The sequence below is a fragment of the Anomaloglossus baeobatrachus genome, chromosome 2, assembly GCF_048569485.1.
Source record: "Anomaloglossus baeobatrachus isolate aAnoBae1 chromosome 2, aAnoBae1.hap1, whole genome shotgun sequence".
NCBI classification, from domain to species: domain Eukaryota; kingdom Metazoa; phylum Chordata; class Amphibia; order Anura; family Aromobatidae; genus Anomaloglossus; species Anomaloglossus baeobatrachus.
In genome coordinates, this window is record NC_134354.1 from 278,159,738 (window position 1) to 278,177,349 (window position 17,612).

The 17,612-nt window shown below is 43.7% G+C and overlaps 1 protein-coding gene across 1 annotated transcript in view; it reads left to right on the forward strand.

Moving 5' to 3' along the window:
- PKP1 (plakophilin 1) overlaps positions 1–14,982 on the forward strand; it is a 112,079-nt gene extending 97,097 nt beyond the window's left edge. The window contains exons 13-15 of the mRNA XM_075335819.1: positions 5,942–6,026; positions 10,626–10,727; positions 14,628–14,982. Coding sequence (XP_075191934.1) covers positions 5,942–6,026; positions 10,626–10,700 — 160 coding nt within the window. The 3' untranslated portion in view covers positions 10,701–10,727; positions 14,628–14,982. The remainder of the gene's footprint in view (positions 1–5,941; positions 6,027–10,625; positions 10,728–14,627) is intronic.
- Positions 14,983–17,612: the final 2,630 nt, after the last annotated feature.

Here is a 17,612-nt window from a genome sequence, read left to right on the forward strand (position 1 = left end):
AGCGTAGCGATGTCGCGAGCGATAGCACCCGCCCACGTTAGTGGCGCGTCACGGGGTGATCGCTACCGTAGCGAACAATATCGCTACGGCAGTGTCATACGCAATTACCTGTTCACCGACATCGCTGTGGCCGCCGAACAATCTCTCCTTTAAGGGGGAGGTTCGTTCTGCGTCACGGCGGAGTCACCAAGCGGCCGCCCAATAGAAGCGGAGGGGCGGAGATAAGCGGCCGGAACATCCCGCCCACCTCCTTCCTTCCTCATTGCTGGCAGTCGCAGGTATGATGTTGTTGCTCGTTCCTGCGGTGTCACACATAGCGATGTGTGCTGCCGCAGGAACAACAAACAACCTGCGTTCCAAACGAGGAACGATTTTTTAAAAATGAACGACGTGTACACGACGAACGATTTGACACCTTTTTGCGATCGTTACTGATCGCAAAAAGGTGTCACACACAACGACATTGCTAACGAGGCCGGATGTGCGTCACCAACACCGTGACCCCGACAATATCTCGTTAGCGATATCGTTGTGTGTAAATGGGCCTTAAGACAATTTTAACAAAGATTTTTTTATGGATGTTACAAAAAGAAAGGTTTTTCTAGCATAAACTAAAACATCAATGTTTCATGGAGTTTCTTAAAAATTTCAATTCCAATAAAGAGAAAGCATAAAATGCTAATTAGTTTAACCACTGTGAATGGTTGACCACAAGGATTAATTTGTCACCCCTTCTGCTCAAAATGACTAAGGGCCTTAGGACTTGAAAAAAAAATAATGTCTTGTGCCTTTTCAATATTGGATCTTATAGGAACCTTTTCTTTTTGCAACAGCAATGTGTCCTCTTCATGTATTTGCATCTGACATATACAGTAGCATTTAGGTGAGCTGGACATTTGATTGTTCTTCATTTTTGGAAGAATATGAAGAATATGGTGTTTTTTTTATAAACCTTTAGTCTAGATTTTAATGTAATTCATATGCCCGTGCCAAAAGTATTCTCAAAAGACATAGTCATGTGTTGTCATACATACAGTTAGGTCCAGAAATATTTGGACAGTGACACAAGTTTTGTTATTTTAGCTGTTTACAAAAACATGTTCAGAAATACAATTATATATATAATATGGGCTGAAAGTGCACACTCCCAGCTGCAATATGAGAGTTTTCACATCCAAATCGGAGAAAGGGTTTAGGAATCATAGCTCTGTAATGCATAGCCTCCTCTTTTTCAAGGGACCAAAAGTAATTGGACAAGGGACTCTAAGGGCTGCAATTAACTCTGAAGGCGTCTCCCTGGTTAACCTGTAATCAATGAAGTAGTTAAAAGGTCTGGGGTTGATTACAGGTGTGTGGTTTTGCATTTGGAAGCTGTTGCTGTGACCAGACAACATGCGGTTTAAGCAACTCTCAATTGAGGTGAAGCAGAACATCCTGAGGCTGAAAAAAAAGAAAAAATCCATCAGAGAGATAGCAGACATGCTTGGAGTAGCAAAATCAACAGTCGGGTACACTCTGAGAAAAAAGGAATTGACTGGTGAGCTTGGGAACTCAAAAAGGCCTGGGCGTCCACGGATGACAACAGTGGTGGATGATCGCTGCTTACTTTCTTTGGTGAAGAAGAACCCGTTCACAACATCAACTGAAGTCCAGAACACTCTCAGTGAAGTAGGTGTATCTGTCTCTAATTCAACAGTAAAGAGAAGACTCCATGAAAGTAAATACAAAGGGTTCACATCTAGATGCAAACCATTCATCAATTCCAAAAATAGACAGGCCAGAGATAAATTTGCTGAAAAACACCTCATGAAGCCAGCTCAGTTCTGGAAAAGTATTCTATGGACAGATGAGACAAAGATCAACCTGTACCAGAATGATGGGAAGAAAAAAGTTTGGAGAAGAAAGGGAACGGCACATGATCCAAGGCACACTACATCCTCTGTAAAACATGGTGGAGGCAACATGATGGCATGGGCATGCATGGCTTTCCATGGCACTGGGTCACTTGTGTTTATTGATGACATAACAGCAGACAAGAGTAGCCGGATGAATTCTGAAGTGTACCGGGATATACTTTCAGCCCAGATTCAGCCAAATGCCGCAAAGTTGATCGGACGGCGCTTCATAGTACAGATAGACAATGACCCCAAGCATACAACCAAAGCTACCCAGGAGTTCATGAGTGCAAAAAAGTGGAACATTCTGCAATGGCCAAGTCAATCACCAGATCTTAACCCAATTGAGCATGCATTTCACTTGCTCAAATCCAGACTTAAGACGGAAAGACCCACAAACAAGCAAGACCTGAAGGCTGCGGCTGTAAAGGCCTGGCAAAGCATTAAGAAGGAGGAAACCCAGCGTTTGGTGATGTCCATGGGTTCCAGACTTAAGGCAGTGATTGCCTCCAAAGGATTCGCAACAAAATATTGAAAATAAAAATATTTTGTTTGGGTTTGGTTTATTTGTCCAATTACTTTTGACCTCCTAAAATGTGGAGTGTTTGTAAAGAAATGTGTACAATTCCTACAATTTATATCAGATATTTTTGTTCAAACCTTCAAATTAAACGTTACAATCTGCACTTGAATTCTGTTGTAGAGGTTTCATTTCAAATCCAACGTGGTGGCATGCAGAGCCCAACTCGCGAAAATTGTGTCACTGTCCAAATATTTCTGGACCTAACTGTATGTTTATTTCCATTGTATGTATTGGAACAACAAAAAAAGCAGAGAAAAAAGGATAACTTGACATTTTGCACAAAACCCCCAAAATGGGCCAAACAAAATTGTTGGAACCTTTCCAAAATTGTTCATAAACAAGTTTGATTCAAGCATGTGATGCTCATTCAAACTCACTTGTGGCAAATAGCAGGTGTGGGCAATATGAAAATCACACCTGAAACCAGATAAAAAGGAGAGAAGTTGACTCAGTCTCTGCATTACGTGTCTGTGTGTGCCACACTAAGCATGAAGAACATAAAGAGGAGAAGAGAGCTGTCTGAGGACTTGAGAACCAAATTTGTTGAAAAATAACAATCTCCAGATGTTGCTGTTCCTTTCTCCATGGTGCAGCACATAATCAAGAAGTTTACAACTTATGGTACTGTAGCTAATCTCCCTGGACATGGACGGCAGAGAAAAATTGATGAAAAGTTGCAACGCAGGATGGTCTGGATGATGGATAAGCAGCCCCAATCAAGTTCCAAAGAAATTCAAGCTGTCCTGCAATTGCATCAGTGTCTGTGCAAACTATTCGTTTACATTTGAATGAAATGAAACCCTATTGCAGGAGACCCAGGAAGACGTCACTACTGACACAGAGACATAAAAAAGCTAGACTACGGTAGTTTGCCAAAATTCCTTTTGGGAAAGCATCTTGTGGACAGATGAGACCAAGGTGGAGCTTTTAGGGTAACGCACATAATTCTACTGTTTACTGAAAATATAATAAGGCTTACAAAGAAAATAAAGGGTGCCTACAGTCAGAAATGGTGGAGGTTGGGGTTGTTTTGCTGTCTATGGCACTGGGTGCATTGACTATGTGGAAGGCATCCTGAACTCTGAAGATTACCAAAGAATTTTGGGTCACAATGTAGTGCCCAGTGTCAGAAAGCTGGGTTTGCATTCTAAGTCATGGGTCTTCCATCAGGACAATGACCCCAAACATACTTCAATAAGCACCCAGAAATGGATGGAAACAAAGTGCTGGAAAGTTCTGAAGGTGCAGCAATGAGTCCAGATCTAAATCCCCATTCATCACCTGTGGAGAGATCTTAAATTTGCTGTTGGGATAAGGCACTCTTCAAATATGAGAGACCTGGAGCAGTTTGCAAATGAAGAGTGGTATAAAATTCCAGTTAAGAGGTGTAAGAAGCTTGTTGATGGTTATAGAAAGTGTTTGATTGCAATTGTACATGTATAACAAAACATGTGCAATTGCATTCACTTTCTGGGAGACATACTTAATTTTCTGGAACAGTTTAAATGGTGCCATCACTTTTGACCATGACTGTAAAGGGGTTTTAAGTTTTCAAAAAATATGTATCCATAGATGCAGTGTGTTAAAAAAAGAAAAAAACTAAAAGAAAGAAATAACCAAGTCCAAGCTCCCCAGTTGCAGCCTGGAATTTCCACCACTGTTGTCTGCAGCGCTGATGTCTTCTTAACAGTGTTGCAGACAATCAGAAAGCTCAGCGCAGTTCTGCCCATGTAGATATCATGGCCTACTGAGATCAGTGATTGTCTCAAGTGAGAGAGGTGACAAAGACTTTTCGCCAGACCTGAGGAGGGGTGGGGGAAAGCACAGATTGTTTTTTCACAACAAATTGTGTCTCATTAGACAAGTATTTTGAAAATAAAAAAACACTTGAAGACCCACATAAAATTAGATAAAAGTTGTCCGAAGCTTAAAACATTCCCCGCTTTAATTTTAAAATGTAAGAATTTGTCCCAATTACCTTATCTGGAGTTGGGAAGGAATTTTTCCCTAATACAGGCCAAAATACCTACATCATGGAAAGGTAACATGATGGGATTGTAGATTGTACTTGCTGTGTTTTGATGTGATTTGTGTGTATGCAGAAGTGGTCTTTGACTTTCAAAGGAAAAAAAGATCTAAGGGATAACATTTCTCCTTGTGGAGAATGACATGCTTGACATGTCAGTGTAAGGAGGCTTAAAAGCCATGCTATGCTCCTCTGTGAAATTAAATATGCAAATTACCTCTTCAGGGAGGAAGAGGACTTAAAGTGAACCTGTCACCAGTTTTTTGCCCTATAAGCTGCGGCCACCACCAGTGGGCTCTTATATACAGCATTCTAACATACTGTATATAAGAGCGCAGACCGCTGTGTAGAACATAAAAAACACTATCATACTCACTTAAACCGGTCGCTGAGGTGGATGTGGGTCAAATGGGCGTCTTCATCCTCCGGTGTCGCGGCCGCCTCTTTCGGCCATCTTTGTCGCGGCCTCTGTCGTCCTTCTGAAGCTGCGGTGCATGATGGGTCCGACCTCATACACACTCGCCGGCATTCAGTTCCTGAGCAAGAGCTCACTGGTGGTGGTCGCAGCTTATAGGGCAAAAAACTGGTGAGAGGTTCCCTTTAAACTCAAATGCCAACTATTGGAAGTAGCAATCCTAAAAGTCAATACTGACTCTTTAACAAACCTTGCTATATAACTTAAGGCCACGTTACACGCAACAATGTATCTAACGATATATCGCCGGGGTCACGGATTCCGTGACACACATCCGGCATCGTTGGCAACGTCGTTGCGTGTGACACCAACGAATGGCTGTTAACGATCAAAAATACTCACCTTATCGTTGATCATTGACACGTTGTTCATTTTCAAAACATCGTTGACTGTTGCAGGACGGAGGTCGTTCGTCGTTCCCAAGGTAGCACATATCGCTATGTGTGACACCTTGGGAACGACGAACTACAGCTTACCTGCAGCCGCCAGCAATGAGGAAGGAAGGAGGTGGGCGGGATTGTTACGGCTGCTCATCCCTGCCCCTCCGTTTCTATTGGGAGGCCGCTTAGTGACACCGCTGTGACGCCGCACAAACCGCCCCCTTAAAAAGGAGGCAGTTCGCCAGAAACAGCGACGTCACTAGGCAGGTAAGTGTGTGTGATGGCTCCTAACGATTTTGTGCGCCACGGGCAGCGATTTGCCCGGGATGCACAAACGACGGGCGTGGGGGCTTTCACCAGCGATATCGCTGCATGTAAAGCCCTCTTTAGGATAAAGAGAAATAGAAATTTAAACTATATTTTGTATTGAATGCATTCACATTAATGCATGAATAAAGCCCATTCTATTTTTTTGCAGGGTGTTTCTTTTATATGTTTTAACATTTCACATTTTTCTGTACATTTCACAGTTTCTGGACATTGTATAGATTGGTTTGTTTTTAACTCTTTATATTTCTACAGAGCTTCGCCGAAAGCTGCAGAAGCCGCTCGCCTTTTCCTGACAGACATGTGGTCTCAGAAAGAGTTGCAAGGAATTTTGAAACAGGTACCGTAGCACTTGATATTTTTACAGAAAGTACTGTAAATATGACGTTATTTTAAAAAATTCTGTTGTTGCATTTTTCATCAAAGCAAGAACAGTAGCAGTATACATTTTCATATCTAAAAACTACACATATAAACTGCTGGTCCTCCTTTTAATACTAAACTCGAAATTTTGTTAGGCTGACCAGTGACCAACCAAACTTATATAATGACATAAATACTTAACTAGATACACAAAAGTGTGTGTATCTGGTCTGTCAACAGGGCATCACTGGCAGCGTCAAGCTGACTAATAGCAGAGTTGATACACATGGCACTTCTGGTGTGGTGCTCAAGTAGGGTCCAAAACCGTCTCAAGTAGCGTAGTCAGGTATGACGCGGTGTCCACCGCTGTCTATGTGGCAATGCCCCCTCTGTAAGGTCAGCTGTCAATCAACATGACATCAAATGGCGCCCAATCCACAGAGTAGAGCAGAAGTGAAGAAGCTGCTCGGTCGATGTGACATCACCGGAAACATGAGAATTACCAGCAAGAGTAGTCCATGACCACCCTCTGCTGCAAGAGATCAATGCATGGTAGAACAGGCAGGTGGTTAGCATCTATCTACCAGTAAGTTTTTGGTCCCATAGTGAAAAAAAGCCCTAAGTCTCAGATAACTGCTTTACAGGGAACATGCCATGTCCTGAAATGCAACTAACCTGCAGATATAGGGTTAATCTGCAGTGTAATATCATTCCAATGTTTTTTGGCCACTTTACTGGAAGTACGCCTGCCGGAAGGAAATTAATATTATTATTATTCTACTTGAGAACTACTGCTCACTGTGCATAGATGTGCTACAGAGGGAACTGTCAATCAAAGTGCCGGGACGTAGTGTTACAGTTGCCACTCACTATATATTGAGCAGCTACTAAAGGTGCTCCATGCACACATCTGTGACGGAAAGCCAGTGGCTCCTGGGTAGATATAGATCATCCCCTCCCGATATACGCACTTTCCTAACCCTAGGACTGGAGCCCCTGTGCTATCCCTTATCTCGAAGGTAGACCTGATGATAGCCAGGTTCAAGCCTCCAACGTGGCCCTGTCTCCTGTCCAAGCCCTGATACTACTTCTCCCCACCCAAGGAGCAGGCCAGAAACCCAGTAACCAACACCCCACAAATAATCACAGACAAGGGTAAATGAAAACTCGTGCACACTGCACTCAAACACAAAGGAGGAACAATATGAACTGGGGAGTAACACAAAAGGGGTAGGAAATTAATACACAACTGGAGGACTCACGCACTATGCTGAACCATAACTTGAAGATAATCATACAATTGGATAACAACAGGAACCAGGAAGCAGAAAGCTATATCCAGCACTCAGCCCCAGTATCCAGAAGCTTATAAAGGGTGAACCCAGCTGGTGGTGATCAGCAGATGATCACAAGCCAGCATTATTAACTCCTGCTGTACTGGACAGCAGTGAAACAGAAGCAGCCAACGCCCAATACATACTGTGCAACTAAGTGATCCCAGGCTGTTTGTCAGACTCTGCAGTGTGAACAGAGTCCGACGCTGCTATGACACAAAAACAAATGCACCACTGAACACCACAAGACATTTTGTCTCTTTTTAGTATGTCATATTTTAACCTCCTCACCCCCAAGCAAGTTAAGCAAAACATTTGAGCCTAGTTTTTCAGGAGAATTTCACCTAGCTTCGGCAAAATGGACAGTGCTGTGGTGGGACAGGGACAAAATGGGGAGGGGGGGAATGGCGCCACAGCCTTTCAAATTAATAACGATCTCTGGCATACCATATGTCAGAAATCTTACTCCATACACCTACTAGAGTAAGATTTGTGGTGATGTGCATGGAGGAATATACCACTGTGCACGTGCCTCTTAATAAATCAGGAGCATCTGACTACAACAAACTCCTGAATACCTCCGGTCCTAATAAATCATGGTCTCTTACTAGCACACTTTTTTTAATAGAATGATGCCGGATTTTTAGAAATTAATAGTTCTTTAAACATAGAAGAAAGAGGTAACAACAGACATCCCTGTCTCATGCCGTTAAAGATGGAGAATTTATTAGAATAGTGATGAGATTTTTTCATCATTGCTGTACTGTTAGGGCGGCTTTGCACACTACGACATCGCAGGTGCGATGTCGGTGGGGTCAAATTGAAAGTGACGCACATCCGGCATCGCATGCGACATCGTAGTGTGTAAAGCCTAGATGATACGATTTACAAGCGCAAAATCGTCGTAATCGTATCATCGCTGCAGCGTCGGTGTAATCCATAATTACGCTGACGCGACGGTCCGATGTGGTTCCTCGTTCCTGCGGCAGCACACATCGCTGTGTGTGAAGCCGCAGGAGCGAGGAACATCTCCTACCGGCGTCACCGCGGCTTCCGTAGGATATGCGGAAGGAAGGCGGTGGGCAGGATGTTTACATCCTGCTCATCTCTGCCCCTCCGCCGCTATTGGTCGCCTGCCGTGTGACGTAGCTATGACGCCGCACGACCCGCCCCCTTAGGAAGGAGGCGGGGCGACGGCCAGAGCGACGGTCGCAGGGCGGGTGAGTGCGTGTGAAGCTGGCGTAGCGATAATTTTTGATACGCCAGCTATCACACGATATCATACCTGCGACGGGGGCGGGGACTATCGCGTGCGACATCGCAGCATTGGCTTGCGATGTCGCAACGTGCAAAGCCCGCCTAAGTGTAGAGAATAAATCCTGCTGTTATAGTCTAGAGAGGCCAAAAGGCTTAATGGTTTTGAACATAAAGTGCTAGCTCGAATGGTGGAAAGCTTTTTAGCATTGAAATGAAAGGGTTGTTCACTACTCGGACAACCCCTTCTTAATCCTTATAGTTACCCCTTGTAAAATACAGTAATAGCAGCTATACTCACCACCAGTGCTGAAGCCATTCCAGTGATGTCAGTGCCTATTCTCTCGAGGCACATTTGTTATGTAATCAGAGCCCCGTAGCCAATCAGTGGCCACGTCCCTCTCACTTATTTCGTATAAAGCTGATACCCGGAAAAAGTGAGAGTGAGCTGCTGCTCTCTGACTTCCTCAGAATGTCAGTTCCATCGAAGCGAAGTAAAAGTGAAGCAAACGCTGATTGGCTGAAAGGCTCATATGACATAATGTTATGTGAGACCCAGGAGAGCAGATTCTGAAATCACTGGAACAGCACCCAAACCCGAAGTGAGTGTAGCTATTATTTTACATGAGAGAACTATTGTGATTGAGAAGGTGTTGTCAAAGTAGTGGACAACCCTTTTTCAGCAATAAGCCAGTGTCAATCTGTTGATGCCATCAGTCCGGTCACTTGTCCATCTGGTGTTATCACCACCTTGTTTTAAGGGGATAAAGCACACTTGGTCATTATGAATAAAGGATGGCAGAAAGTCATTTAACCAACTGAATATTTTTATGTCTAAATTTAGAATGTCTCTGGGCCTGTAGTTGGAGCAGTTTGGGATCTTTGCTCAAATTAAGAGAAGTAACACCTTCATTTTTAGTGAGGCAGTTTCCATTTTCTTATTTATTGACTAAAGGCCCGTTACAAGCTACAATTTATCTGACGATATGTCGCCGGGCTCCCGGTTCCTGTGACGCACTTCCGTCATCGTTAGCGACGTCGTTGCGTGTGACACCTACATGCGACTCCGAACGATCGCAAATAGGTTGAAAATCGTCGTTCAGTTTCAAAATATTGTTCGTCGTTTGGAACGCAGTAGACATATTGCTATGTTTGACACCCTGCCAACGACGAACAACATCCACACAACCGCCTTGGTCAAACAATAAATCGCTGAGCGATGTTGCGTCGTTTGTGAGATGTGTACGTGTGACCGCTACTAAACGACCTATGTGCGATCTCGGCAAATCGTAACTACGATCTGGGCGTGTCACATCGCTACTGAGATCGTCAGATAAATCGTAGCGTGTAACGAAGCCTTAAGACAATTAGCTCAATCATTTGGAACTGTAAGAAGAGTATTAGATAGATTATAGACTTCAGAATAATATTCTTGGAAGGGTAAAATATATTCCTTTGGGTGGTATTGAAGAGTTTCTGACTTATCTTTGATAGCTTGTGGAGCCTCAGCAAGCAATTGGTTCTGAAAGAGTCCAGCAAATAGAGCATGGACCCTATTACTTTTTTGCACATTCCCAGATATTTCTCGCACTTCCAGTTGGAATGTGGATGGGAGTATGCATGCCGCATATTGCATATTAAATATACCCTGAACTGAGAATTGTTTTAAAGCATGTAAATGACTGTAGTAAGTACAGCTAATTTCACACAAATAATTACCCCCTACCCCTTAAACCCATTGGATCCCAGGAGAGGTTTAGTAAAGAGGCCAGAGAATAGTAGACCATACAAGTACAAAAAAAGTAGTAGATTTTTTTTAGAGGTTAATCTAGTCTAAAAGTTTTTCTTTCTTGCTGTACTCCTTCATTTGATTATTTTAGGGGCTTTACCACATAATACATTAATACATTTTTTATTGTATTGTTTTATTGTTATATTGTATTGAATTCCATTATTTATCTAATTCTCACAATTCTTCTCTTAAACAGCAAGGTCTAGACAAGAGCCTTATGGGATCCCTAGCAAGTTCTGGCCTTCGAAGTACAGTGAACCATTTATTCTAACATCACATGCAATCAAAATCACTCTAGGTAAAAAAAAAATTATATATGTTATACACACATGGTCAAAATTGTTGGTACCCTTCGTTTAATGAAAGAAACTTTCATTTTTGACTCTGACAAAAGTACGGTAATATTAAATAAAAAAATCTATGAAAATTAACAGATGAAAGTCAGACATTGCTTTTCTGCTTCCACAGAATTAAAAAAAAAAAAAAAACACTCATGAAATAGGCCTGGACAGAAATATGGTACCCTTAACTTAATATTTTGTTGCACAACCTTTTGAGGCAAGCACTGCAATCAAACGATTCCTGTAACTATCAGGGAGACTTCTGCACCTCTCGACAGGTATTTTGGCCACTCCTCAAAAGCAAACTGCTCCAGTTGTCTCGTGTTTGAAGGTTGCTTTTTCCGGACGACATGTTTCAGCTCTTTCCAAAAATGCTCAATAGGATTTAGGTCAGGGCTCATAGAAAGCCACTTCAGAATAATCCAATGTTTTCCTCTTAGCAATTCTTGGGTGTTTTTAGCTGTGTTTTTTGGGTCATTATCCTGTTGCAAGACCCATGACCTGCAACTAAGACCAAGCTTTCTGACACAGGACAGTACATTTCTCTCTAGAATCCCTTGATAGTCTTGAGATTTCATTGTATCCTGCACAGATGCAAGGCACCCTGTGCCAAGATGCAGCAAAACAGCCCCAGAACATAACAAAGCCTCCTCCATGTTTTACAGTAGGGACAGTGTTCTTTTCTTGATATGCTTCTGTGGCGCCCCTGAGGCTTCAATCACCACAGAGTATTGCACCCAAATTTGGGTGCAATACTAAATCCAGATGAAGAGGTCAGTCCCGGTTTCACCACTTACACACTCAAATACACACCAGGTTGCCCTATTCCCACTGGGGACTGGGCTAGGGTCGGGTAATAAAGGGGTTGCCGACAGAGTGGCATTTACAGGATGCCCTCATACAGGGGCCCCAGTCCCACTAGCTTAGGGCCTGAGAGGGGGGAGGTGCAGCCAGCAGGGGGAGTCAGGAGCCAACACAACAGTTAGAGAGTTCTCCAGCAGGAGAGCAGCGGAGCAGACGTGCCACACAGGTGCTCCGGTGGGAAGGAGGAAGAGTTCACATGGTTACCGTGGGGAGAGTGCATCTGCTCCCATCGGAACTGGCGCCACACAGGGTGGCAGGACCCTAGGGAAGATCATACTTCACGTTGGTTTTCCAGAATCTGTCTGGACGGAGAAAGATTCAAGCTTTCCTGACCACACAGTGCCTGGCAGAACAGTGCCAGAGAGGATCCGGGGCCTCGCTTCAAGCCGGACCCCATATCAGAACCGCAGCACCTGCATATAGGGACAAGAGTACTACTCGTGATAATCCGAGTCCCCATGTAGCTTTAAGCCAGGGGATCCACTGACAGGTGCTATAAGGAGAGAACCCACCAAACACCAAACTGGACTGATCTATTAACGGATTCGGGTTTGACGGCACCCATCATAGCAAGTGACGTGTATTACCTGGGTGAGCGGCACAGCACCAAAAGTGAGTAAACAACCTAGAACCGCAGCCATAGACTCTGACTCTTTATTACCAGTACTACCGCTCCACACCGCCATTACTACTCCCCTCATCATCCTCCCCAGGGCCCACTTCACCTGTAGGGAGTGATACAATCCATAGCTGCTACCACCATCCGCCCCGGAGGATAGCGACAGCAGCGACGGCCGATACCCTGGCTGCACACCACAGGTGGCGTCACGACATTCCTCTCACTACTACCCCCAACATCTCTCCCCTGCCATCTTTTGTACACCTAGGCCGCCCATGAACATGACAGTCGATGGCCGAGAGACGAGTAGGTTAAATGCGCCTGCCCCGTGGGGCGCTACACATCACTTTTCCGTCTGTGAACATAGAGCTGATGTGCCTTGCCAAAAAGTTAAATTTTTGTCTCATGTGTCCATAGGACATTCTCCCAGAAGCTTTGTGGTTTGTCAACATGTAGTTTGGCAAATTCCAGTCTGGCTTTTTTATGATCTTGTTTTCAACAATGGTGTCTGTGACGCACCCCAGGGCTTTGGGGTACTTGGTCCCGGGCCTTGTATTCACTGGGCCGTATCACAGGTGGCCGTTCCACAGTTTTGTGACCCTGGGGGTCACTTAAAAAGGGTATTATACAAGGGAAAAATAAAAATAAAGTGTTTTTCATGACACCACTTGGAGTATGTGGCTATATGGGTAAAGCCGCCGCTGCAAAGTCTCTCACTGCTAGGGCTGGTGGTATTGGGCAGCTTGGATGTTAAGGGCCATCCGCAAGTAGAGCTAGGCCCCAAGGGAGGATGATGGTGATTGCAGTATGGTGATGCAGACGTGTAGGAAGATTCAGACAACACAGGGACTGCGGTTTAACTTGTGCTTTACTCATTGGTTTAGAGTGGCTGCAACCAGGCTGGTGCTGGTCTCTACCAATCCGGTATTCCCTTTGTTCCAGTGCTGGTGTAGTGACCTGGTGAGCTTTACTTCCATGTACCTGTCTGTAGTTGGTGGGTCCCCGTGGCCAGAAGCGTTTTGGGGTCCCCTCCTGTTGTCACAGTCTTGGCCCGTATGGCAGGCAGCTTGAACCTCTCCTGCGTCGGCCCTCCGTCCCCGTTCCTGGGTTCCCTCTTTGCTGCTGTGCCCCAGACACAAACGTCGGTGAGGTCCTGGATGGTCCCCTCACTGGGCAGATTTTATCAGGTGAGCTTGTAGAGTCCTCCTGAACTAGGGCTCTGTACCCCGCTGGTCCTCGGTCCAGTGAGTACTCGCACTGTACTCTCCCTGGCAATCGTACTCCTTTAACTCAATCAGTCACTTTACACTCTCCGTCTGCGTACTGACTTCTGACTTGACGTCTTACTGACTACACGTCTAACTGACTTCTGTCTGACAAGATGTCCGTCGTTCATCACTGCACTGACTAGCGCCTCCTCCTCACAGGTTTCTGCCTAGTGGATAGAATGAGTCCCAACCAATAGGTGGCCATCCATCAGTTCCATCTCTAGCCTGTTACCCAGTCTGGGGAAAAGGGCGTGGATTTGTGTGTGTTGTGGTGTTTACCAGCACTGATCTTCCAGGAATCTGGGGTTAGATGTAGTACCCTGTGGCACCTGACACTCAGGGGCGCCACATCTGCCTTGGTCGTCTCCCATGAAGTCCACTTTAGCTCAAACAACGACAGATGGTGCGATCTGACACTGATGTTCCTTGAGCTTGAAGTTCACCTTTAATCTTTTTAGAAGTTTTTCTGGGCTCTTTTGTTACCATTCGTATTATCCATCTCTTTGATTTGTCATCAATTTTCCTCCAGTGGTCACGTGCAGTGAGGTAGGCTACAGCCCCATGGATCTTAAATTTCTGAATAATATGTGCAACTCTAGTCAAAGGAACATCAAGCTGCTTGGAGATGGTCTTACAACCTTCACCTTTAACATGCTTGTCTATAATTTTCTTTCTAATCTCCTGAGACAACTCTTTCCTTTGCTTCCTCTGGTCCATGTTGAGTGTGGTACACACCATGTCACCAAACAGCAGAGTATCTGTAGTCCTATATAGAAGCTCATTGACTGATTACAAGATTATAGACACCTGTGATGCTAATTAGTGGACACAACTTGATTTATCATGTCCCCTTTGTCACATTATTTTCGGGGGTACCATCATTTCTGTCAAGGCCTATCTCATGAGTTTTATTTTTTTTTAATTCTGTGGAAGCATGGTTCAAAAGCAATGTCTGACTTTCATTTGTTCATCTTCATAGATTTATAATTTATTATTACTTTTGCCAGATTCAAGAAGAAATAATTTGTTTTGAAACCTACATAGTGTCATGCTTTTTACTTTGTAAAGAAAAATGTTGTAAAAAAAAAGTTTCCCTTTGTTTGCAGATCTTCCTTATCAAACAAACTTGACGTTAAACCGGACTGAACAAAATCATGAGGGAAGAAATTCACATTTGTAAATGGAAAATATAGAATGAATACACATACAAGTTATCCTTTTTATTTTTATGGAGTTCTTCAAGTTCTGAAAGTTAGACTTTGTATAGTTACACAGTTAATAATGTTGATATTTTCAGTGCAACATTTGTATCCTTCTGGGCTTATAAGGAGTGTGTCATCAGAAAATGACCTATTGTGTCAATTAGGTTTTTGTAGTAAATATAAAGTGTTTGCCAATGTTATTTTTATCATACCACAATCTGTATTAAAAATAAAAATTATAAGTCTTGCAGTTTTTAAACTGGTTACTGGGGCTATTTTGCACGCCTGCTTCCTGTTATTTCAGGAAATCCACATGTACATTAGCAGCAACAGAGTAACTCAAAAATAAGCTTTGGTATTGAATCATCTAATGAGTGTGGGAAATTTTCTGTGATATGAGGCTGACCAGTGACATCACCTATTGTGAATGGGGGATTCTGTGTTATCTACTTTGTATAGAGCTGTTATCAGTCATTGTACAGGAGGAGGTGAGCTGTGACATCACCTATTGTGGATTCTGTGTTATCTACTTTGTACAGAGCTATTATCAGTCATTGTACAGGAGGAGGAGGTGAGCTGTGACATCATGTATTGTGAATGGTGGATTCTGTGTTATCTACTTTATATAGAGGTGTTATCATTCATTGTAGAGTAGGAGGAGGTGAACTGTGACATCTTGTATTGTGAATGGTGGGTGGGGGATTCTGTGTTAATTACTTTATAATGAGGTGTTATCAGTCACAGTATAGGAGGAGGTGGTGAGCTGTAACATCACCTATTGTGGATTCTGTGTTATCTACTTTGTATAGAGCTGTTATCAGTCATTGTACAGGAGGAGGACTTGAGCTGTGACATCATGTATTGTGAATGGTGGGGGATTCTGTGTTAATTACTTTGTATAGAGGTGTTATCAGTCATTGTACAAGAGGAGGAGGTGAGCTGTGACTGACGACATCTTTTGTGAATCGTGGATCCTGTGGTAGCAAAATATCTGATGAAACTAGGACCGTTTTTCTCACTTGTGTAAAAAATGGACGTCTGAATGAGCCCTTATGGTAATCCTGCTTTTGACAGACTCTTCCTGAAAAGCCAGGACGTATGAGTCTAAGGGGTACTTTGCACGTTGTGACATCGCTAGCATCGGCTAGCGATGCCGAGCGCGATAGCACCCGTCCCCATCATACATGCGATATCTTGCGATAGCTGCCGTAGCGAACATTATCGCTACGGCAGCTTCACACGCACTTACCTGCCCTACGACGTCGCTCTGGCTGGTGATCCGCCTCCTTTCTAAGGGGGCGGGTCGTGCAGCGTCACAGCGACGTCTCACGGCAGGCGGCCAATAGAAGCGGAGGGGCGGAGATGAGCGGGACATAAACATCCCGCCCACCTCCTTCCTTCCGCATAGCCGGTGGAGGCAAGTAAGGAGATGTTCCTCGCTCCTGCGGCTTCACACATCGATGTGTGCTGCCGCAGGAACGAGGAACAACATCATATCTCCTATTGGTGCGACATTATGGAAATGAACGACGTGACACAGATCAGTGAATTTTCACGCTTCTATGCTCGTTCATCGTCGCACCTAGGCTTTACATGTTGCCGGATGTGCATCACTTTCGATTTGACCCCGACGATATCACAGTAGCAATTTCGCAACGTGCAAAGTACCCCTTAAACCACTCCAGTGGCCAGTGTGAAAATGGCAGAATAACTATTTTTTATTTTATTTTATTTTTTTTTAATCTTGATGCAAAAAAATTTCAAAAAAATGTAAAAAAATAAATATACTTAATAATCTTATTTAAAAAATGGCCATTTATTGATGACACATTTCCTTTAAAAAATGTTCAAAATACTGTACTCATCTTACCTATTTTGCACTATTCTGCTCAGTTTGCTGTTGAGCACTGGTGATTATCCTACATGATCAACCCAAGTGATGACAACAGCTGACTGCCATGGCTTTGCAGTTCAACAATATTTTATATCTCACAGGGTAACTAAATATTTTCTTAATTGTTGATCAACGTATGTAATTATAGATCTTTGTGATATCCTTCATTACCTTGGCTTGCTTCCTTCTATTTTTAACACCATGCTGAAAGTGCTGCCTAATCTGCGTAGTTCATTCTGTTTCCCCGAAAATAAGACCTACTCCAAAAATAGGGCCTACCTAGGCTGGATTCACACATCCATTTTTCACCGTCGCGCACGATCTGGCGAAAAAAACGAATGCGACGGATCCAGCCAAAAAATCCTTCACATCTGTTTTTTCCATGCGTTTCTTCCGTTTTTTGACAGAGTCGTTGTGATACTGAGCATGCTCAGTTTAAAAAACTGTATCCGTCGTTGGATTCAGTCATATGCCGGATGACGATGGATACGGCGCCGATAGGCTTCCATTATACAACCTGCCGGATAGTGCCGGATTCGGCGTGGTCTGTTTTTTTGCCGGAGACAAAAAAACGCTGCATGCTGCGTCCTTTGAGGAGGAAACCAGGTGATCCAGCTCTACTGGGGCAAAGTCCGGCATGCACGGATACACTCTGACAGTGCAAAGGTCCAATGAAAGAGAAGAAAAAATGTCCAGCTTCGGGAATATTAGTAAAACTGCTGCAATTTTATTTAAGGACGTGAAAATTGACACAATGACAAAAATAGGGAGCCCATATGTGGCATAAGGCTACGCGTTTCGAACGCTGCCTGCGTTCTTTGTCAAGCCTAGACTTGAGGCTTGACAAAGAACGCAGGCAGCGTTCGAAACGCGTAGCCTTATGCCACATATGGGCTCCCTATTTTTGTCATTGTGTCAATTTTCACGTCCTTAAATAAAATTGCAGCAGTTTTACTAATATTCCGGAAGCTGGACATTTTTTCTTCTCTTTCATG